General features: G+C 37.4%; 2 protein-coding genes across 10 annotated transcripts in view; one reads left to right on the top strand and one right to left on the bottom strand.

The window, feature by feature from the left end:
• camk2a (calcium/calmodulin-dependent protein kinase II alpha) overlaps nt 1-12451 on the top strand; it is a 59204-nt gene extending 46753 nt beyond the window's left edge. For 4 of the 8 annotated variants that reach the window (NM_001017741.3, NM_001423709.1, NM_001423711.1 and 1 more), the window contains 4 exons: nt 1361-1436; nt 2461-2555; nt 5676-5915; nt 8476-12449. In NM_001017741.3, the coding sequence (NP_001017741.3) occupies nt 1361-1436; nt 2461-2555; nt 5676-5908 (404 nt within the window). In that variant the 3' untranslated portion in view covers nt 5909-5915; nt 8476-12449. Of the gene's footprint in view, nt 1-1360; nt 1437-2460; nt 2556-5675; nt 5916-8475 lie in introns of all 8 variants that reach the window. The other 4 variants (XR_012396545.1, XR_012396544.1, XM_068215864.2 and 1 more) reach the window with 2 other exon arrangements.
• Nucleotides 12452-14600: 2149 nt separating this feature from the next.
• Nucleotides 14601-24028, bottom strand: sra1 (steroid receptor RNA activator 1). Of its 2 annotated transcripts, none has more exons than XM_005173897.5 (5): nt 23932-23991; nt 22520-22636; nt 19698-19918; nt 17164-17272; nt 14601-15140 (listed from the first exon to the last, which is right to left on the bottom strand). In XM_005173897.5, the coding sequence occupies exons 1-5, from the start codon at nt 23954-23956 to the stop codon at nt 14974-14976; spliced, it is 639 nt and encodes a 212-aa protein (XP_005173954.1). In that variant the 5' UTR covers nt 23957-23991; the 3' UTR covers nt 14601-14973.
• Nucleotides 24029-24768: the final 740 nt, after the last annotated feature.

Here is a 24768-nt window from a genome sequence, read left to right as displayed (position 1 = left end):
TAAGAGGACAAACTGATTGCATCGGGAAAGCCCTCCACTCGGACGCGAGCCGTCGGCCGGCGAGCGTGAAGAGGAGGGGCGGAGCGGCGCCACACCGCCCCGCAGCGTTCGCTCGAAAAAAACTGAACGCGGCCTTTACGTACCTCCGGCCACGTAAATCGCTGTCTCCAGAAAACGTCCGCGGGGCTACGTTTCCAGAATGAGCTTGGGTTGTTCTATCTAGCTGTCTGTGTATCTATCTATATGTCTGTTTATCATCATGTCCGTCTGTCTGTCTGTCTATCTGTCTGTCTGTCTATCTGTCTGTCTGTCTATCTGTCTGTCCGTCCGTCCTTCTGTCCGTCCATCCGTCTATCTATCTATCTATCCATCCTTCCGTCCATCCGTCCGTCCATCCATGATTATTTTCTTGTGAATTTGTGTTTTCTAAGCATTCGTTGACGTAATAGACCAGTTTTCCGGCAACGTTTTGCTCCAATTTAACACATTTCCATTTTTTTAGTTCAACTTGTTGGGACAATAAAAATGAGTGCTGTACAAGTTTCCATGTAAACATCCCCTGTGGACACAACTGTACGCAGAAAAAGGCTCAACATAGGCTCATTCTGAAAACGGCTTTAAAATGAACGATATGGAGCGTTATTATGCCGTTACCAGCTGACCACTTACCTCGGTATGGATGGCTTTCCCACTGTTATCAGTTTGCCCAGTAGCTCGCCACGTACACTGATGGACTTGAGACACAGAGAGGAGTTGACCACTAGGACGGGGTTCGAGTCCGATTTCAGAAAGCAGGTACAACAAAAGCAAAAGGCAAAATATAAAAAGGCAAGTAAATAACTGGGTGACAACATGGTAAAATCAGAAAGCAAAAGTAAAATCAGGTGACCGTGATAGCTTTTCCTTTTCAGAATTGCTTTTTAAAACACTAATGGTTGGGTTCAGGGAAGGAGTCAGTCAGTAAGTTGACATTGGCCTCTGGTGGATCTATGTAAGAATAGCAGGTGCGAATGGCACTCTAAAAAGGTGTAAACAGCGGCCTCTGGTGGATTAGTGAAAACAAAAAAATGCAAAAAAAGTACCTCTTGGGATGTATTTGGCACTCTCCAGAAATGTATACAGGGGAACGTTTTCAGAATGAGCCTGGGCTGAAAATGCTAGGTTTACATTAAATCAAATATGGTAAATCTCAATGGTTTAGTTTGTCCATATTTGATCCAACGTTGAGTTACAACAACCCAGCTTTTTTTTAGAACAGGTAAGCCAAGATATCAGTTTCATGTATCACTACAGTATTTCTTAGGCTTAAAACTGAACAAAAGGTAAAAAACGAGAGCTAATCTATCTTTCTGTTCTCCAGTGAGGAAGCAGGAAATCATCAAAGTAACCGAGCAGCTGATTGAAGCCATCAGCAATGGAGACTTCGAGAGTTACACGTGAGTTTTGGGAATGCTTCGCTTCTCATTTAGTTATAGCGATCGCTGATTGGCTCCTGTTCTAGTAGGCGAGGCTTTATTAGCCATATTGATCGTTACTCTTTCCCCCATTTAAAACTATACGAGTGACACCTTTTGTGTATTCTATAGGCTGTGTCCAAAACCGTTTACTACTTGTAATATACTTCGTTTGATTTTAGATGTACTACTCGGCTGTGTTCTATACAGTATGAATGTGAGCAGTATGGATGGAATTCGGACTACGTCAGTTGTGTCACTTCACTTCCCATTCATGACTGTCTCATGGGGCATCATGGGATAGTCACCCGGGTACTTCTCACATACTGTTTTTCAAATTCTATGAATTCGGACATACTACTCGGTTCGCATACTGTTTTTAGCGTTCTATATAGTATGGAAGTATGCCGTTTCAGACGCACCCATAGTCTTTAGTTCATTCCAGGCAATTGAACCAAGTGTGAAAGCACCCTCAAGGACAGTTGTCATAAGCAAACATTAATATAATTCATATTCATATGTCATGATTGTATATGTCTTATACACACTTTTCAAGTTAAAAGTTACCAAAGAGAGTCATATGATCATATTTGTAATAAGCTTTTAACGTAAAACTTGGGCTTGTTTAAATGACCTATAAAAAGTTGCAGATTTAAATATGCATGCACTGATAATAATAATAACAATAACATGGCAACGCAGTGTCGCAGTAAGTAGTGCTGTTGCCTTACAGCAAGAAGGTCGCTGGTTCGAGCCTCGGCTGGGTCAGTTGCCGTACAGGTGAATTGTTTAGGCTAAATTGTCCGCAGCGTATGAGTGTGTGTGGATGTTTCCCAGAGATGGGTTGCAGCAGGAAGGGCATCTGCTGTGTAAAACCGTGCGGGATAAGTTGGCGGTTCATTCCGCTGTGGCGACCTCGGATTAATAAAGGAACTAAGCCAAAAGAAAATGAATGAATGAATAATAATACTAACAATAACTAGCAAGAGGTGATGTTTGTGTGCAGGAAGATGTGTGATCCCAGCGTTACAGCGTTTGAACCCGAAGCTCTGGGAAACCTGGTGGAGGGTCTGGACTTCCATCGCTTCTACTTTGAAAACTGTAAGAGGAAGCATGTACCTACAATATGCAAATGAATTAAAGAAGATTTTTTTTTTATTAAATCTTATTATTGTTCTGCCTGTCATCAGCATTATTATATTCTGCAAAAACAAAAATGCTTTTCTTACTTGTCTTTCCTTGTCTTGTTTCTAGTCCAAATATCAATAAATTCTTAAATCAAGAAGCATTTTCTAGACATGTGTAAAATATTGTCTGGTTTTCAGAAATAATGAGTAAAAAATGAAGTGAGTTTTGTGCTAATACAAGCAAAATAATTAGATATTTGGACTAGAACAGGACAAAAACACTAAGTAGGAAAAGCATTTGCAGTGTAACGCTGGTTAAATGTAAGCAGCAATCTAATGTGTGTGTGATGAATACGTTTCAATTGAAATGAGTCATTGAAAAAATTACAAACTACAAAGTTTCACCAAAATTTGATGTTTTTGTGTTTCCTTTTGATTTAATTTTTTACTCAACATATTAAATTGGGTGTACCAATGTTTGGACTGTGATCTTAAGGTTTTTTTGTTTTAATAATTCTATTTTGTCTTCAGTGCCGACTAATCTAATGCAGATGCACAGTAAATTATAATACTCACCGGCCACTTTATTAGGTACATCTGTCCAACTGCTCGTTAGCGCAAATTTCTAATCAGCCAATCACATGGCAGCAACTCAGAAGACATGGTCAAGACGATCTGCTACAAATCAAAGCGAGCATCAGAATGAGGAAGAAAGGGGATTTAAGTGACTTTGAACGTGGCATGGTTGTTGCTGCCAAACTGAGTCTGAGTATTTCAGTAACTGCTGATCTGCTGGGATATTCACGCACAACCATCTCTAGCGTTTACAGAGAATGCTCTGAAAAAGAGGAAATATCCAGTGAGCGGCAGTTCTGTGGGCGCAAATGCCTTGATGATGCCGGAGGTCAGAAGAGAATGGCCAGACTGGCTCCAGCTGATAGAAAGGCAACAGTAACTCAAATAAGCACTCGTTACAACCGAGCTCTGCAGAAGAGCATCTCTAAACACACAACACATTGAACCTTGAGGCGGATGAGCTACAGCAGCAGACGACCACACCGGAGAACAGGAAGATGAGGCTACAATTCACACAGACTCACCAAAACTGGACAATAGAAGATTGGAGAAACGTTGCCTGCTCTGATGAGTCTCCATTTCTGCTGCCACATTCAGATGCTCGGGTCAGAATTTGGCTTTAACAACATGAAAGCATGGATCCATCCTGCCTTGTATCAGCGGTTCAGGCTGGTGGTGGTGGTGTAATGGTGTGGGGGAGATTTTCTTGGCACACTTTGGGCTCATTATTACAAATTGAGCATGGCGTCAACGCCACAGCCTACCTGAGTATTGTTGCTGACCATGTCCATCCCTTTATGAGCACAGTGTCTCCATCTTCTGATGGCTACTTCCAGCAGGATAACACACCATGTCATAAAATGTGAATAATCTCAGACTGGTTTCTTGAACATGACAATGAGTTCACTGTACTCAAATGGCCCCTTTGGGATGTGGTCCAAATCCACCTTTGGGATGTGGTGGATCGGGAGATCATGGATCATGGATGTGCAGCCGACAAATCTGCAGCAACTGTGATGCTATCATGTCAATATGGAGCAAAATCTCTGAGGAATATTTCCAGTACCTTGTTGAATCTCTGCCATGAAGGATTAAGGCAGTTCTAAAGGCAAAAAGGGGTCCAGCCCAGTACTAATAAGGTGTACCTAATAAAGTGGCCGGTAAATGTGTTTCATATTTTCAAAAGATTAAGACACGTTTAACAGTCTTCAATATTTCAAATCCTTGGACGTTAGGAATATATATTTTAAATACATATGTAAATACGTATAAATACTTGTATTAAATCATCTTTGTTTAAAAAAAAACTAATCACTGCTTGTGTGAGGTGTCTCTAATGCAGCACTGCAAAAAATGCTTTTCTTGCTTAGATTTTTTGTCTTGTTTCTAGTCCAAATATCTAAAAATTCCTAAATCAAGAGGAATTTTCTAAACAAGCAAAACATATTGCCTTGTTTTGAGAAATAATATGCCAATATTAAGTGAGTTTTTCCTTAAAACAAGCAAAATAATCAGCCAATGGGGTAAGCAAATTAATCTTACGTCAAAAGAAAAAACAAGATTAATTTGCTTCCCCCATTGGCTGATTATTTTGCTTGTTTTAAGGAAAAACTCACTTAATATTGGCATATTATTTCTCAAAACAAGACAATAAGTTCTGCTTGTCTAGAACAATGGTTCTCAAAGTGGGGGTCGGGACCCCCCGAGGGGTCGCGGGACAATGAAGGGGGGGGGTCGCCTGGTGGTTTCCAAAAATCTATTTATTTTTATTAAACCATAAGAATTACCATATTTTATCCATAACCTACTGAAGAGAAGAAAAAAAAGTCGTTTATGCCGTATATAGTTACTGTAGTAGCTTATAGTTACTACTTCTATTGGATTGCAACCCCTGCGGTAATTACATTGTATTAAAGACACAGCAATAGCATCAGATGCAGCAGATTTCATAACACCCGGTTAAACTTTGTGGCCCATTTACAGCTCTCATACATTAAAAAAATTAAAAGAAGACTGAATGGACTTGGGTCCATTGGTGTGTGTGCGCCATTGCATGCAAGGTTTCTGTATTTATAACAACCTCAGAGGATATTGGGGGTCGCGAGTCACTGGCATTGTCATTTTGGGGGTCGCGGCCTGAAAAGTTTGGGAACCCCTGGTCTAGAAAATGCTTCTTGATATAAGAAATTTTAGATATTTAGACTACAAACAAGACAAAAAAATCTAAGCAAGAAAAGCATTTTTTTGCAGTGAGCGTCTATGGGGCCAGGACAGTAAATCTGACATTATTCTCTTTTCTACCTGTCATTATCAGTCTAACGCTATTGTTTTCCTTTTTCTGAAAGTCTTCATATCACCATTGTGGAGTTATTTCAGCAAATAGGATTGTCAAAACAATGATTTGTCGTGCTCCCGCATTCACTGCACTCTGAGTTTACCCACTATGATGACCTCCTCTTCTGAGAAAGCCTGAAATATGAAAAGGCTCTCTTTGTTTTCTTCTTTTTCTCTATAACAGTGTGGTCAAAGAACAGCAAGCCGGTTCACACTACCATCCTCAACCCTCACATCCATCTGATCGGCGAGGAGGCCGCCTGCATCGCCTACATTCGCATCACACAGTACCTAGACAATAACGGGATGCCCTGCACTGCCCAGTCCGAAGAAACACGAATCTGGCATCGTAAAGACGGCAAGTGGCAGATAGTCCATTTCCACCGCTCGGGCTCTCCAGCTGCCATCGCTAAATAAGAGTCAGGTGAGAAAACTGAAAATATTATAGTCAGAATTATATAGTATAATATATATATATTCAGAATTATTAGCCATGCTAAAAAAAGATTTCCCCAATTTCTTCATAACAGATTTTTTCAACACATTTCTAAGCATAGTTTTGATAACTTATTTCTAGTAACTGATTTATTTTATCTTTGCCATGATGACAGCACATCATGTAATGTAAATGTCATGTGATGTAATCTGTATTTATTAGGGATGTAACAATATTGTAAATACCGTCATACCGCAATAGTAATTGTTTTCAATATTACCGTAGGCGCATGACTCAATAAAACTGTATTTCTGAGAAAAGTTTGCTCAGGTGAATGAACCGAACGGGAGGTAGCGGGAACTACAATTCCCATCAGCCCAGGCGTGGCCATCATCCATTGCGGTCTGTTGTCACTACAGATCCAGTAATGCGGAAATGTGTCTGCAGGCACTGCCAGACTGTGGTGAAATATAAGTCGGGGAATACGACCAGGGCCGGCGCGTCCATAGAGGCGACCTAGGCGGCCGCCTTGGGTGGCAGTATAGAGAGGGCGGCATCCGCGACACCACCCACGTCCTCCGTTTTGTCCGCAACACCGCCCTCACCACCAACGTCCTCCGTTATGTCCGCGACACCTCCCTCACCACCCACGTCCTCCGTTATGTCCGCGACACCTCCCTCACCACCCACGTCCTCCGTTATGTCCGCGACACCTCCCTCACCACCCACGTCCTCAGATATATTCGCGCATAGACGCAAGAATAGAGAGGGCGGCGTCAGCGACACCTCCATCAGCACCCGCGTGTCCTCAGTTATATCCGCGCATAGGGCGGCAGAATAGAGGTCCGCGACACCTCACTTCATTTTCATAACTGGTCACTTTCGTTTTCACATTGGGGTTGAGGGCGGCGTGATCGTCCTCTGCCTAGAGCGGCAGTTCAGCTTGCTCCGGCCCTGAATACGACTTATAACAGTCATGGGGACTGCAGAACACAGCACACTTGTTAGATTGATGCAGACATTAACTTGTACCGCAAAGAGACCTCTATCTCACTCATGGCTTGTCCTCTCAAGTAGTGGAAAGACAATGCACAGCGTTACCCACTGCTGTCAACCTGGGCCAAGTCATATCTCTCTGTCCCAGAAACCTCAGTCCCAAATGAGAGGGGTTTTTTCTGTTGCAGGGGACATGCCCAGAGATCCCAGCTTTCACCAGATTATACTTATATGATAATTTTCCTTAAAAAGCCCATCTCTATCTGAGTGAGTGAGTGATTAAATGTTGAATGAGATGAGTTTTCAACAATACTGAATTAAAACTTTATTTTTTTTATATGGTTTAATAGTTTTTGGTTATTAAAATTGAAAAATGTAAGTTCCTGTATCGAAACTTACAGATAGATGACTAATTTGTATGTCATTGATATGTTCAATAAGGTAAATAAACACTTTTGCCACTTTTTTCGAGTCTTTTCATTAGTTTCGTTTTTCCTGTAAATTATTCAATAAATACCGTACCGTGCCATTCATACCGAGGTACCGTGAAATTCTGATACCGTTACATCCCTAGTATTTATATAGCGCATTTTTTTGTGTGCATGTCCATACACCTAAAGCGCTTCACAATCATGAGGGGGGTCTCTCCACACCACCACCAGTGTGCAGCATCCACTTGGATGATGCGACGGCAGCCATAGGATAACGGCGCCAGTGCGCTCACCACACACCAGCTATTGGGGGAGTGGAGAGACAGTGATACAGCCAGTTCGGTGGAGGGGGATGATTGGGAGGCCATGATAGTAAGGGCCGATTGAGGGACTTTGGCCAGGACACCGGGGTTACACCCCTGCTTATTACGAGAAGTGCCATGGGATTTTTAATGACCCCAGAGAGTCAGGACCTCGGTTTAACGTCTCATCCGAAAGACGGCGCCCACTGACAGTGTAGTGTCTGCTTCACTATACTGGGGCATTAGGACTCACGCAGACCACAGGTTGAGCGCCCCCTGCTGGCCTCACTAACACCACTTCCAACAGCAACCTAGTCTTCCCATGTGGTCTCCCACCCAGGTACTGACCGGGCTCAGCCCTGCTTAGCTTCAGTGAGTAACCGGTGTTGGGCTGCAGGGTGATATGGCTGTGGACATCATATCTGACTACATATTCTTCAGCCGCTCAAATATTATTTACTCTCATCCTGATCTTGATTTTAAGCCAAAACAAATCGTGATTCACATTTTAGCCAGAATCGAGTCATGTTTTTAACATTAGCACTTCTGTGCATCTCTAGGGATGTACGTCCCCACCAATGTCAAGAGCGAACCTACAGCCTTGCTTAACTCTATACTCAATATTACTCTTATACCAATACAAAGGAAAATCTTACGCAGTGTTGGGCTTTGAGGATGCCAGATTTTCTCTGTGCTTGAAACTCCCTAAAATGAAAAAAAAAAAAAACACACACACACATGAGAATATAATTTTTGTAGACAAAATTGTGGCTGCATTAAAACATGCGCACTGACCTTAATCTCTTCTTTCTCTCCTAGTTGAAAACAGTCGCAGGATCAGTCGTTTGAGGATGCAGAAGCTCCCAGCTTCTCATCGTTTCCTTGAACTCCATTGGCCCTCTGCTTTACAGCGTCATCACATTTACATTAGCATTTACTCGGAACCTTTCTGTTATGGATAAACTACGATGAAGCCACTTTGCTGTTGCAACCCTGCTGTGTAGTTTTGTTTTCTTTTTTAGCATTTAGCATTTCGGGTGTTTACAAATCATGACCATAAGTGCTACATTTGCAACTAGCTTAGATATTTTAATAAAATTCGGAGCATGGAGCGACTATTACATTCCAAAAAAATTAATAAAACACAATAAAAATGATCCTGTGGTTTATAAAATCGACACGGGTATCTTGATAGATGCAGTAAACAGAGTTTTCAATCTCTCTTTTATGTCTGTGAAAAAAAAAAATCCTTGAATGTAGAATCCGGATTAAAACGGATCTCCGTTTATACGCTTGAAATAACATCAATACTTTTTTGAACTCTACGATTATTGATAAACTGCTAGGTGAGGATATTGTGATACCTTTTATACGTGAATGTGATTGAAGAGATACACAGCGAATCCTTCACTGCCCGGTTTTCAGACAATCAGTTGAAAGCACAAGCGACTTTTCAGAATTTAGCCCTTAAAATCAAAGCTGCATCGATGGCAAAAAAACACACACAAAACCTAATATAAGATCCGCACTGCAAAAACCGGTGGATCAAGGGGGGGGGGGCTGAGCAACCCACTCAAAGGACTTAAAGTTAAAGACGCTGCTGACCTTTGCATTATCAAGAGCTGCAATGGTTTGTTGGGCTACATTAAATGCATGTCAGACCTTTGCTCCAAATCTGGTGTGGTGTGCGATGTGCTCAGAGCACTTTGACAAAGTTCTTCCAGTAGAGTTGGCATATTTGTTCTTCCTTTTAGGATTCAGGGATGTTTTACTTTTCATTTCGTTTTCTTTCTGTTACAAAAGGAAGTAGTAAAAGCTCTTAAATGGTTGATTGGATGTCTGGGCTATACTTCTATTCAAATTCAGCAGAAGAGAGAGAGAGAGAGAGAGCTTTCAATAATCAGTGTTGTTAACAGTTGGGGACGTGTTAAATCTACTGATGCGCCATTTGTTTTACTGTGACAGTCAACAGAAGGCGCTAACTACTCACAAATTCAGATTTATTAAAGGAACACTCCATTTTCTGGAAACAGACTCATTTTAGAGTTAAACAGATCTCCAGGTTTTTATTAGCTTAGCATAGCATAAATCATTGAATCGGATTAGACCATTAGCATCTCGTAAAAAATTATCAACGTGATTACAGAGTTAGACAGATGAGTTTCACTATTTTTTTAATCCATTTAGGCAATCTCTGATGTGGAAAGAGCACTTTTAGCTTAGCTTAGCATAAACTATTGAACTGGATTAGACCATTAGCATCTCGTAAAAAATGTCAACATGATTGCATAGTTAAACGGATGAGTTCACCATTTTTTGAATCCATTGAGGCAATCTGATGTGGAAAGAGCACCATTAGCTTAGCTTAGCATAAAGCATTGAATCAGATAGGACCATTAGCATCTCGTAAAAAAATATCAACGTGATTGCAGAGTTAGACAGATGAGTTTCACCATTTTTTTAATTCATTGAGGCACAATTTGATGTGGAAAGAGCACTTTTAGCTTAGCTTAGCATAAATCATTGAATCGGATTAGACCATTAGCATCTCGTAAAAAAGTATCAACGTGATTGCAGAGTTAAACATACGAGTTTCACCATTTTTTTAATCCATTGTGGCAATCTCTGATGTGGAATGAGCACTTTTAGCTTAGCTTAGCATAAATCATTGAATCGGATTAGACCATTAGCATCTCGTAAAAAATTATCAATGTGATTGCAGAGTTAAACAGAGGAGTTTAACCATTTTTTAATTCGCTGAGGCACAATTTGATGTGGAAAGAGCACTTTTAGCTTAGCTTAGCATAAATCATTGAATCAGATTAGACCATTAGCATCTCGTAAAAAATTATCAACGTGATTGCAGAGTTAAACAGATGAGTTTCACCATTTTTTTTATCCATTGTGGCAATCTCTGATGTGGAATGAGCACTTTTAGCTTAGCTTAGCATAAATCATTGAATCGAATTAGACCATTAGCATCTCATTTAAAGAATACCAATGTGTTTATAGAGTGAAACAGATGAGTTTTACCATTTTTTATTTATTCAGGAGATCTCTGGGTTTGACAGGAGCATTTTTAGCTTAGTTTAGCATAAATCGTTGAATTGTATTAGTCCGTTAGCATCTCATTAAAAATACCAATGTGTTTATAGAGTGAAACAGATGACTTTTACCATTTTTTTATTAATTCAGGAGATTTCTGGGTTTGAAAGGAGCACTTTTAGCTTAGCATAAATCATTGAATTGGATTAGACCGTTAGCATCTCATTAAAAATTCTCAATGTGTTTATCGAGATAAACATGTGAGTTTAACCATTTTTGAAACCGTTCGGGTCAACTCCAGATTTGACAGCACTTTTTGCTTAGTTTGGCTTAAATCCTTGAATTGTATTAGACCATTAGCATCAGTTTTTGATGAGATGTAAACCGTCTAATCAGATTCAATGATCTATGCTAAGCTAAGCTAAAAGTGCTCCAACCAGACCAGGAGATCAGCTGAATGAATTTAAATATGGTAAAACTCGTCTGTTCAACTTTGTAAACAAATTAGAATTTTTTTACGAGATGCTAACGGTCTAATCAGATTCAATGATCTATGCTAAGCTAAGCTAAAAGTGTTCCAGCGAGACCCGGAGATGGGCTGAATGGATTAAAAAATGGTAAAACTCATCTGTTCAACTCTAGGAGTTATAAAATGAGCTGATTTCTCCCCCCAAAAGTGGATTGTTCCTTTAAGAAAAGCACTGAAATTATTAAAATGATACAAAAAAAAAAAAAAAAAGAGGTGGACATTTTACATTCTACAAAGGGATGCACTCTAAAATATGCTGGGTTGTGTTTACCCAATGTTGAGTAAACTTCTTAAATTTACATTATGTAACCCAACTGTTGGGTTGGTCCATATTTAACCCAGTGCGGGGTAAACACGACCCAACATTTTTTTTTAGAGCTTATTATTGTAATTTGTTGATATTGTATTGCAGATTCGAGGCTGGTGAATAATCCGTTAACTGCTATTCAACTCAGCCTCTTTGTCTTATTTAAAAGCGTAGGTAGGCATATTAACTTTTGTTCGCATCTTTAAATTAATGTATGTTCAGATCGACTTTAACCAGTTAGATTTGCATTAGTAATACTGTATGAGCTGATTAGACTTGTCAAATATCGCTTCTTGATTCCTAGTACTTATTTTGTAAAACACGAATGTTGATGTGACGACTGTATGCACGATTTCTTTGTTTTGTTCTTTGATTCGTTTTAATCGAAACAAGGTGTACACAAACATTTTGGCCATGGCTGTAAAAAAAACTGCTAATCATCAGGGTGGCTTGTGTGAAATATTACCATAAACACAGTACACAAGGAGTGCTTAATTCTGGTTATTTCGCAACGTTTCTAGGTTACTTGTGTGGTATTACTGACGAAGATCTTTCATATTAGAACCAAAGCTTCTTTTCCTTTCATTAGTTAGCGCTCATTTAGAAACGAAAGAAATAAACTGCATGGAAAACCTTTTCTATGTCCGCTAGTAATCGTGGCTCATTGTAAACGGCTACTGAAGGAGAGTTGCTTCGTGACGTTTTCGTCTTCTCTATCGTTTCTGAAAGGCATATCAGCATCTTTTGATAGTTTTTTGAAGTATATACTGTGTTTTGTTGAGGCATGCTGAGTTTATTGTCATGAAGTGGGTGGGTACGATATTGTTTTCTGAGTAAAATGTACTTTTTTTTTTTTTTTTGCAGTTTGGCTCTAATGCAACCGAGCTTATAAATAAAAGTGCTTTACTAGGTGCTGTTGCTGTCTTTGTGTGTTTGTTGTTGATCTTAAAAATCCTCTGTTGTTTGCAGGGTTCAACGCTAGTATTTTTCCTACTGGCCTAATTAGACCATTCATTCATTCATTTTCTTGTCGGCTTGGTCCCTTTATTAATCCGGGGTCGCCACAGCGGAATGAACCGACAACTTATCCAGCAAGTTTTTACAGCTGCAACCCATCTCTGGGAAACATCCACACACACACTCATACACTACGGACAATTCAGCCTACCCAATTTACCTGTACGGATGCATTTTCTGAAAGAATTCTGAGGTAGACTTGAGCCACCCTCTTTCCATTAACCCTGCCGATAATCTGGAGGATTTTAAACATGTGCAAACATATGTCTATTTGCATTTTTGCATTGATTTAACACATAAATCACTGATGCTTCATCCGCATCTGATGTGAACGCACATTGATGATTAAAATGTATTGATTTAGTTTTATATAATCGGACTCCATAAAAACCGCAGAAACCCTTTGATTGACATTCTGAGAGGGAAAGCCCCGCCCACTAGCGACCATCTCACCCTCATTAGCATAGAACGTTAGTCATGTTTTGAATCTGCCATTATGCTGACACACAGGCACCTGTACCTCCACTCTGAAAAAGAGCACAATCTCATTTGAATTTAAAGCTACAACTAGGATCAAAGCCTAAAAGGGTCATTTTCAGAGAGTTATAAACCATTATTTGTAGGGATGTAACAATATTGTAAATACCGTCATACTACAATAGTAATTTTTTTCAATATTACCGTAGTCGCATGACTCAATAAAACTATATATCTGAGAAAAGTTTGCTCAGGCGAATGAAGCGAACGGGAGGTAGCAGGAACTACAATTCCCATCAGCCCAGGCGTGGCCATCATCCTTTGCGGTCTGTTGTCACTACAGATCCAGTAATGCGGAAATGGAGTGTGCTGCTAGTAGCGGGGAAGAAAAAGAGCTGGAAATGATCGAACCTAAAGCGGGTTTTAAATCGGATGTGTGGAAGCATTTCGGTTTCTTTCTAAAAAGATACGAAAAAGGAGAAAAAAATATAAGAAAAATATAAGTCGAGGATTACGACTAATAACAGTCATGGGGACTGCAGAACACACTTGTTAGATTGATGCAGACATTGACTTGTACCGCAAAGAGACCTCTATCTCACTCATGGCTTGTCCTCTCAAGTGGTGGAAAGACAGTGCACAGCATTACACTGCAAAAAATGCTTTTCTCGCTTAGATTTTTTTTCTTGTTTCTAGTCTAAATATCTAAAATTTCTTAAATCAGGAAGCACTTTCTAAACAAGCAAAACATATTATCTTGTTTCGAGAAATAATATGCCAATATTAAGTGTTTTTCCTTAAAACAAGCAAAATAATTAGCCAATGGGGGAAGCAAATTAATCTTGTTTTTTCTTTTGACGTAAGATTAATTTGCTTACCCCATTGGCTGATTATTTTGCTTGTTTTAAGGAAAAACTCACTTAATATTGGCATATTATTTCTCAAAACAAGGCAATATGTTTTGCTTGTCTAGAAAACTCTTCTTGATTTAGGAATTTTTAGATATTTGGACTAGAAACAAGACAAAAAAATCTAAGTAAGAAAACCCTTTTTTGCAGTGTACCCACTGCTGTCAACCTTGGCTATATCATATCTCTCTGTCCCAGAAACCTCAGTCCCAAATGAGAGGGTTTTTCTGTTGCAGGGGACATGCCCAGAGATCCCAGCTTTCACCAGATTATAGTTATATGATCATTTTCCTTAAAAAACACATCTCTATCTAAGTGAGTGAGTGATTAAATGTTGAATGTGATGAGTTTTCAACAATACTAAATTAAAACTTTATTTTTTTATATGGTTTAAAAGTTTTTGGTTATTAAAATTGAAAAAGTTCCTGTTTCGAAGCTTACAGATAGATGGCTAAATAAACCCTTTTGCCACTTTTTTCGAGTCTTTTCATTAGTTTTGTTTTTCCTGTAAATGATTCAATAAATACCGTACCGTGCCATTCATACCGAGGTATTACCGTACCGTGAAATTCTGATACCGTTACATCTCTAATTATTTGTGTGGCATTTTGTGCTCAAACTTTGGGACACTCACATAAAGATATCAGGGACTTATTCTACATCTTGTAAAAAGGGGCAGAATAGTTGCACTTTAATGGTACAATTTTAAATAGAAGCTAGGATTGAGCAGCATCTGTGAAAACTGGCCTTTACACCAGCTGAAATATATTCGGCAATCAGTCCCCTTTCTAAAAGCAGATTTGTATGTACAGTACTCATATTATTTAATACAAGGCAATATAGTAAACAAATTACCATGAGGACAAAGAAAGAAAGACCGTTCCTCAGCACCACCTTACAAAAATAGAAGTAATAGAAGATGATCTTGATGGGGATGAGCACTGGGATTATACAAAACTTTACATAAGTTAACACAAATCACATCTTTGGCATGTGGTCCAAAGAAACATGGGTTTGTCAGAGATTTACTGGATTCAGGATCCTGCATCGGTGCAGCTACTGATCTGTTCTGGCTTCAGACTTCGAGCTTCAGCGATGAGACGCTTCACTCCCACCATCCACTGACTGACTTCAGAAACGTGGTCCACCATTAGGCCTCGGTGGATCTCATCCGCTGCATCCCAGTTTTTTCGTTTCAGTTCTAAAAAAACACAAGCACATCAGCCCAGTCGCCAGACATCAACATTATTGAGCTTGTCTGGGGTAAGATGAAGGAGGAGGTGTTGAAGATGAACACAAAGAGTCTTGATGAACTCTGGGAGTCCTGCACTGCTTTCTTCTTCATTCCAGATGACTTTATTAATCAGTGATTTGAGTCATGTCAGAGATGTATGGATGCAGTCCTCCAAGCTCATGATGGAGTCAGACACAATATTCATTCTGTCTCCACTGCAGCAGGACTTTATATTCTATACTGGACATTATTTCAGACCTTACCGTCCTAATGAAATCATCAAAAATCAAGGCATGATCAGATTTTATTGTGGTCAAATAAGCAAAATCTAGAGGCCTTTACCTTTCATATAGGACACTTCTGATAGCAAATGATCAACTAGAAGTCAACTTAATATTTCTTGTTCCTTAACTCGGATAGGTGCCAAAACTTTTGTCAGGTAGTATATCCAATAGGTAATAAAACAACTCAAAAAGCACTGAAATCATATCAAAGGGACGGTTCAGGAATGTTTTAATATTTTTATGAATGATGTTGTTGGTTATTGCACATTTTTTTTCTGTCAGAAGTCACTGTTAAACGCATAGCTCGAGCACGCTGTTGTTAATATTAGGAGGAAAATAAATATATTTATGCTGTTTTGGTGTCAAACACTCTGGACAATGCTTGAACATTATTTAAGACCTCGTAAAACACTTTTTAAGGGCCTTCATTTTCTCATAATTGATTTATCAACGTTTAATACTTTTTAAGACCCCACGGACACCCTGATATAAGGACAATTTTTATATACAGTTGAAACCTGAAGTTTACATACACTCTAAAAAAAGAAACAACCATTTTTTTTAAATGTCTGATGGTAAGTCATACTAAACGTTTACTATTTTAGGTGCGTTAGGATTACCTAAATCATTAACATTTGCCAAATGCCAGAATAATGAGAGAATTATTTATTTTTTTTAGAGAATTTTATCCTTCCACAAGCTTCTTACAATAGTTTGAGGGAATTTTGGCCCATTCCTCCTGACAGAATTGGTGTATCGGAGTCAGATTTGCACAAGCTTTTTCAACTCTGCACACAAATTTTCTATAGGATTGAGATCAGGGCTCTGTGATGGCCACTTTGAATCATTCACTCTGTTATACTTAAAGCACATTTTAACTGATTTGGCAGTATGCTTAGGGTCATGGTCTGTTTGGGAAACCCATTTGTGGCCAAGTTTTAATTTCTTGGCTGATGTCTTGAGATGTTGCTTCAGTATTTCTACATGATGTTCTTTCTTCATGATGCCATCTATGCTGTGTAGTGGACCAGTCCCTCCTGCAGCAAAACAGCCCCACAACATGATGCTGCCGCCCCCATACTTCACAGTTGGGATGGTGTTCCTAGGCTTGTAAGCTTTCCCCTCTGTCCTCCAAATGTAACACTGCTCATTATGGCCAAACAGTTCAATCTTAGTTTCATCAGAGCACAGGACATGCCACCAGAAATTATTCTATTTCCCCAGTGTAATTTAGCTAATTGTAATCAGGCTTTGTTGTTGATTCTGGCTAGTTGATTTTCCCATGTTGTCACAGAAGGAAGCAGTGTGTTTGAGCTTTTCTTTAAATACTATTCTACAGTTGTGCCTCCAATCAACTCAAATGTTGTCAATTAGCCAATCAGAAACTTCCAAAACCTCGAAACCATCATCTGAGCTTTTTCAGGGGCAGAATAATCTTATTGTGTGTAAACTTCACTTTGAGGAAAAGTTATAACAATTTCTCAAAATATCTCTCTCTCATTATTCTACTATTAAGCAGAACAGAAACTTATTTGATAATCCTGACTTACCTAAAAGAGAAAAAGTTTAGTCACATTAACATCTGCCTTTTTTCAAATGGTTATGTGCCTTTTTACACAGTGTATGTAAACTTCTGGATTCAACTGTATTTGGTCGAGAAACAAGACCAAAAAAGACCAAAAAAAAAATGAACCACTCTGACTCACCTTGCGATAATCCAAGCATCCTACGCTTAACTAAAAGAGAGAGTTTTCCAGTTTTCCACATATCCTCGAACACTTTCAGACGTCTTTCTACATCATCACAGACCTGTTTCTGAAAACAAAGCAGAGAAATATGTTGAATAATAAACCACTGGGTTCCCACTCCAAGTCAAATGTTAAATTCCCTGACTTTTACTTTTCTATTACAGCATCCACATTAACATGGTTACAGATTCAGACACAGAAAAATCAGCTTGTCCATCTGCTTGGTTTTGGAGATGTGCATGGACTTGTGTCAGTCCCTGATGTGATGAACAGTCTTTAAAGTGAAAGTTCACCCAAAAATGAACATTTCCTGTTACATTTCCATGCAAGATGTAGCTGAATTTTTTCTTCAATAGGACATTAAAGAAGATTATGAGCTGAATATGTGGTCCTTGTTGAGTCATATAATGGCAGTAAATGGTGATACGTTTTTTTTTAATAAAAAATAAACATACAAATGAGTCCAAATCAATAGCCTGATGACAAAGTGAAGCAAAACTATTGGTCCTTGTATAAAATCAAACATTATTATTTACAGTATTAATAGCTTAGATGCAAAGGTCGAACAGTTTTCGGCACATGTGTGAATGCAGTCCGGTCATTTTTGATGACAAGATATCAGCTCAGATCAGTTTTGGGTGAACTATCTCTTTAAGGTATGAGCACACTAATTTAATTTTGTATTAAATCACTCATATTTAGCAAACCATGTTTATCATGAAATGAATACCGAATTTTGATCATTTTCAGGAAATGTTTTGATCCATTTCAAATATTGTATATATTTATACCATTATGATATATATCGTTTAAAAGTCTAATTTGGTTTATGCAAAAGAAAAACAAGGCTGTTCACTTTCTGAAGTTGCAGCGATGCTTTCTTTTCTCTCAAATAATATAACACATACAGTTGAAGTCAGAATTATTAGACCGCTTGTTTATTTTTTCCCCAATTTCTGTTTAACGGAGAGAATATTTTTTCAACACATTTTTAAACATAATAGTTTTCATCACACATCTCTAATAACTGATATATTTTATTTTTGTCATGACGACAGTAATTAATATTTTACTAGCTCTTTTTCAAGACACTTCTATACAGCTTAAAGTGACATTTAAAGGCTTGACTAGGTTAATTAGGTTAACTAGGCAAGTTATTGTACAATGATGGTTTGTTTTGTAGATTATCGAGAAAAATTATAGCTTAAAGGGGCTAATAATTTTGTCCCTAAAATGGTGTTTAAAAAATTAAAAACTGCTTTTATTCTAGCCAAAATAAAACAAATAAGATTTTCTTCAGAAGAAAAAATATTATCAGACATACTGTGAAAATTTCCTTGCTCTGATAAACATCATTTAGGAAATATTTAAAAAAGAAGAAAGAATATCGAAGGGGGTTAATAATACTGACTTCAACTGTATGATGGTTAGAATACATCCTATCATACATCGGATATCGGTAGACCTGTCACAATCATCAATATAGCGACTTATCGTGCAATGAACAATATTTTTTTTTTGCCAGAGCAATATATATTTACAAATTCACATTCACATCACTGTAAAAATACATTAAAACCTTTTTACAATGACTTTTACATTCTTCTGACCATTGACAAAGTTTATAATTAACGTTTTATAGTATATATATAATAGGGCATTTACCTTTTTAACATCAAATTAAAGAATCTAAATAACCTTAAAAATGAGAAGTATTTTAAAATGTTTATGGCTATTTGGATTATTATGCTGATATATAATCATATAATCAACTGCATAAAATGAGCTCAAAATGACAATAATATTAATTAATTTTTTTGGGGGGTAACTTAATTGTTGTACATTGAAAAAAAATATTAAAAGTTGATTCCTTGGATTTACTTTCTTTTTTTTAAGCTAAGTGGCTGTAAACAATTTATTTGGGCTGAATTTAAACAAATAAATTAAGTTGAACATTAGTAAATTTAATTTGTTTGTTTAAATTCGACACATTTAAATTGTTTGCAACAATTTGGCAGACATAATTTTTTCAGTGTATGTGTTTATTCCAACACAATCTCACGGCAATTCGTAACTTTTTCATTTAGTGGCTATAAATTCATCAGATCTAATTCGTACATTTTAGTACGATTTGCTCTTCCCCCAGTGACGGTTGGGTTTAGGGGTGGGGTTAGGTGCCACGCCTACTTTTTAAAATCGTACAATTTCGTACGAGTTAGTCACTAAACTGGCAAAACTTAAAATACTTACTTTTTCTCGTGAGATCAGGCTGGTTTTTTCCACTTAAATTTGTAAAAACAATGAAGTAAACAATCAAATTTTGTTGGGACAACATGACGGAATCGTGTGGAGCCTTTTTTAACGGTGTATATCGCATAATGAAACCCAAACTAAAATTTGTCTTTTTGCAAAGACCATAACTTTCTTACTATTTCCTATTGTTTGTAGGCCCTTGCGCTTTACTTTGAAGCGGTTCCTGACAATAATCTTACCTTTACATTGGGTCTGCATGCATTTAACGCCCAATAAAGTGACTCCTGAACATCTTCAAAGCGGGGCTCCGTTTCCGACTGTACAGCCTCCACTGCTCCATCTGAGGGAACTCTTGGACAAGCAGGAGGTGGAGTGACGCCATCCATCGGTGGAGGGTTTATTCCTCGTGGAGGGGTTTGTCCCGCCAACGGTGTGGATTGAATCTCTGATCCAGAACCTGCTGTACCAGGAGCATAAAGCAAATAAATCTATGTTAATGCTGTACATGGACTTCGGACTATGTGAATACCTAATGCAATTCTGAGTGTGCCTCACACAGGTGAGTGGGCTTGACAAACCACCTGTAAACAAAATGCACTCTTTCATCTCTCTGGCACTTTAACAAACACTGGTTTTGCACATTTGCACTAGACTAGTCTTACAATATCTCCATATAACTAAAGAAAAATCTGAGTGTGCCTCACACAAGTGAGTGGGCTTGACAAACCACCCGCAGAAACACTCTTCTCTCAATATGCACCAGACACTTTACTTAAACTCCATCTGACAAACACTCAATAAGAAAAAACATGCCGCACTACTGTTTTCTTCAATCCTACATACCTCTATTGCACAATATTTTGTCTTATGTAAAAGTACTTGTATAGTTTGTCTTGGGTTGTATAGAGTTAAATATTTACGGCATATGTATAGTAAGTAGTAAGTAAAGTTAGATCACTGCTGCTAGCAGTTGTGTATTTGTTTAAAATGGCTCTTATGTCCAGCGTTGTGTACATATTTATGATTATATTTATTTTCAAGAGTTCACACTTAGCTGATGATTGGTAATAAGCTAATTTGGCGTGCTGTCCCGGGAGAGAGCCCCGAGCTCAAAAGATCCTCGAGCCCGGAGCTCCCTCCCGTTGCAGGGCGAGAGGGGAGTTTGAACTCAGGTAGATTCCCTCCTCCTGCTGCGTAAGGATTGCTAAGGTGATGTGTTGCTGACAGAATTGAATTTGGTGCTAATTTGGTTTGGTCAATTTACTTTAGTCTCATGTTTTTGGGAGTGTGGGAGGAAACCGGAGGACCCGGGGAAAACCCACGCAAGCACGGGGAGAACATGAACTCGACACGAAAATGCTGTCCGGTTGGGTGGATACCCGAGTCGGAGGCATTTTTTGCTGTGAGTCCGCAGTGCTAGCCACTGGGCCGCCGTGCTGCCCTGTAGAAAAGAGGAGGAGAAGGGGTGGAAGGGGGGATTCTTCAAGACGAAGATGACTAAAGGTAAGATGTTTGGTTATTTATACTGGGTTAGGAATAGTCTGATTGGTGGTTCCTACATTAGCTTGCCTCGGGGCCAGCCGTGTCAATCATAAGCACGTGATCCTCTCGAAATTAGTTTATGGATAAACTTTACTATGTAGCACCGTGGTCCTGGGAGACATGACATTTTATTCCACTGTATATCCACTCATGTAGCGGAATGACAATAATACTCAAATTGACTTGACTTACAGAGGGGGAAATAAGTATTGAACATGTCATGTGCTTGATTTTCTTTCTCTGAAAGCATCTGAGGGTCTCCTTGGCTGTGTTTTGGATCATCGTCTTGTTAAAATGTCCACCCTGGGTTTATCTTCATCCTCCTGCTAATGTAGATGTTGGACTGAAGCAGCTGATGTTCATGTACATTGAGGAAAGGCAGAGGGTTGCTGAAGAACTACTGAGAGATTTCAGCTGCTGTCTGGGCTTTCGTATACCTTCCTTTCTTCATGTGTTCAATACTTTTTTTCCTGTGTCATTTCCTTTTATTACACAGAACTTAACGAGTAAGCTAATTAATTTTGTTTTATTTGCACCTTTGGATTTCTTTGGATGTTATCAAAATCTGGGGAAAATTTCTAGTCAGCAGCACCTTTAGAAATATGTTTTCTAAGAGAAATGGTGACGTGTTCAATACTTATTTCCCCCACTGTATGTTTTTTCAGTAGACTGGCTAACGGTTTTTAAATGTGTCCTAAAGATGGTCCAATAAAAATGTTATTTTAATCATTGATAATCTTTTTTTATTGTAATGTTAGAATAAAAACTTATTCATTGAATTATTCAGAGCCCAAATAGTGCTCTAGAATACAAAAACCTACAAAACACCAAAAAATAAATAAATAAATAAAAAATACACAAATAAAAAGTAATTAAGAAAAAAATAATTTATTAATTAATAATAGGTAATAATAATGGGTAAATTAATAAAAGATTTAAAAATAACACTTTTCCATTTACATAGAGGTTAATATTTTAAAACTACTGATATGGACTGATTCATTAAGCAGGGATTTACTGAGATTAAAGGGTTAGTTCACGCAAAACTGGAAATTCAGTGTTTTTTTTACTCACCTTTTACTTGTTCAAACCTGGCTGACTTGTTTTCTTCTGTTGAACGCAAATGCAGATATTCTGAAAAAAGCTGACAGCCTGTAAATCCATAGCATTTGTTTTTCCTACTATGGAACTCAATGGTTACGGCTTTTAGCTTTCTTCTAAATATCTTTTTTAGTGTTCACCAGAATATATAAACATACAGGGTTGAAACCAAATGGGGAAAAGCAAATACTTAATGCATTTTCAATTTGGGGTGAACTATCCCTTTAACTATCCCTGCATCCATTAAATTGTTACTTGACATTAACCAGAAATTTATCATTAAATCGGAGGCTTGAAAAATATCATGATAACACTCAATATTGCAGCATAGTTCAGGGTAAAAAAAAAAACTGCCAAATGTCATTTGCTAGGTACATAAATAGGCAAGATGTAAATGATATTTTTAACATGGCCTGACCTGTGGTTTGTGGTGCATGAACCCTCTTGTTGAGAATATTGCGCTTTTGTCCACCCGAATCCTTCTGTAAACCGTATGAAAACTGTGGCGGATCGTTCCATCCATGCTCCTGATTGCCTGTGCAGAAAGAAACAGTCTTTTAAAGGGATTGTTCACACACAAAATGAAACTTCTGTCATCATTTACTCACCCTTTACTTGTTCAAACCTTTATGAGTTTATTTATTCTGTTAATCACAAAAGAAGATATTTTGAAGAATGTTGGAAACCTGTAACCACTTTCATAGTAAAAAAAAAAATACTACGGAAGTCAATGGTTACAGGTTTACAGCTTCTTTATAATATCTTATTTTGTGTTTAACAGAAAAAAGACTCTCATAAAGGTCTGTAACAACTTGAGAGGATAATTTTCCACAGATTAAATATTTGCAAAAATCCAAGGTCAATTAAAATATTTAAAATATTATTATATAAAATAGTAACTATGTAACAAAATAGTTTTTTATAGTACTGTTTCTACATGTGTGTGTATCACTTCAACATAATATATATATATATATATATATATATATATATATATATATATATATATGTGTGTGTGTGTGTGTGTGTGTGTGTGTGTGTGTGTGTGTGTGTGTGTATTTAAATGTATATATAAATTTATATATATATATATATATATATATATATATATATATATATATATATATTTATACACACACACACAAACACACACACACACACACACACACATATATATATATATATATATATATATATATATATATATATATATATATATATATATATAATGTATATATTAATAAATAAATATATATATATATATATATATATATATATATATATATATATATATATATATATATAGTGTGTGTGTGTGTGTGTGTGTGTGTATGTATATATATATATATATATATATATATATATATATATATATATATATATATACATGAATTTTTTTCTTCGTCATGTTTTTAACCTGTAAACGCTGCTAAAATTTAAGGTTACACATGTTGTAGTAAGTTTCTGACTTGTCGTCAGTGTTTCACTATCGGTCGTGTGTCTTTAAAGAAATACCTGAGTATTACTGCCACGTCTTAACACGAGCTGTCAAATGTGAAATACTCCCATGTTAATTTATTTAACAGTCAATTAATATTATGTTATCATCATTATTTCTGTATGAACCGTAATTTCTTCTATTGTATCGTCTTTTGCTCATATTAAATACTGGAAAAAGTTATTTCTTCGGAATTAATTACAGTGGGGACAGACGCCGGGCTGACAATTGTCAACTTCCGCTGTTTACTCTCTAACATTAACACGAAGGCATCATATGTGTATAAATTATATCGTTTATATTCATGTATTACTGGATTTGTTCACTCTTACCTGGTTTAACAAAGCGATCACTCATCGCAGACTAGATTCCAGCACCAACAACACTGAGAGAAACTATGCGTGAGCTCAGCAACATTTCATCACCAGTAAAGTCAAAATAAAAGTCACCGGTTGAAAAAATAGATAAATATATTATAGAAATTGTGTGCGCATATATTTTTACACATACATCTTTAGACCTATTTAAAAACATTATATTATTAACTGTGATACATTTCTGCATTGGAGCCTGTCTTGGCTAATGACACTGCTGGTATTGCCAAAAGCCCCTGTTCATTTTGATTCTTCACAAATGCAAACTTTAAAAAAAATTATAATTAAAAAAAAGTTTCTAAATGTTTTTATTTGATTTCAAATATATATTCTCGAAAAACAGTCGGTGTTCCATGTAAAGAGAAGCCAAACACATTAATTTTACCACATTAAATAAAATAACAACAGATTAATCCAATTCTGTACTTACTTTAAATGGTTTAAAACACTAGCTATATTATTTACTGTATGGTATAGTAATCTTAACGGAGATGGGTTTAAAACAGTCAATCATCAAATTCGGCCAGCAGGTGGAACTGGAATAAATGAGGTAAAAATTCAGCCATCATTTAAGCGTTTACAGAGTAGTCTCAACGAAATTAAATAATTTATATCAATAAATTGTAGCTTCGATAAAATAATGTAAACACGCAAAGGCTAACACAGAGCTAGCATGATCCCAGTCTAATGAAAATGTTGCGTTAGCTAACGTTAGTGTTCATTGCTAATCCATGAAAAACAAACATTATAGTAATTTACAGTAAATATGAGTGCTTTTGAACTATTGAAGTACTT

The sequence above is a fragment of the Danio rerio genome, chromosome 21 (genome assembly GCF_049306965.1).
Source record: "Danio rerio strain Tuebingen ecotype United States chromosome 21, GRCz12tu, whole genome shotgun sequence".
In the NCBI taxonomy this organism is placed as follows: Eukaryota; Metazoa; Chordata; class Actinopteri; order Cypriniformes; family Danionidae; genus Danio; species Danio rerio.
Note: the sequence above shows the minus strand (reverse complement) of the source record. Positions and strands in the feature narration are given on the sequence as shown.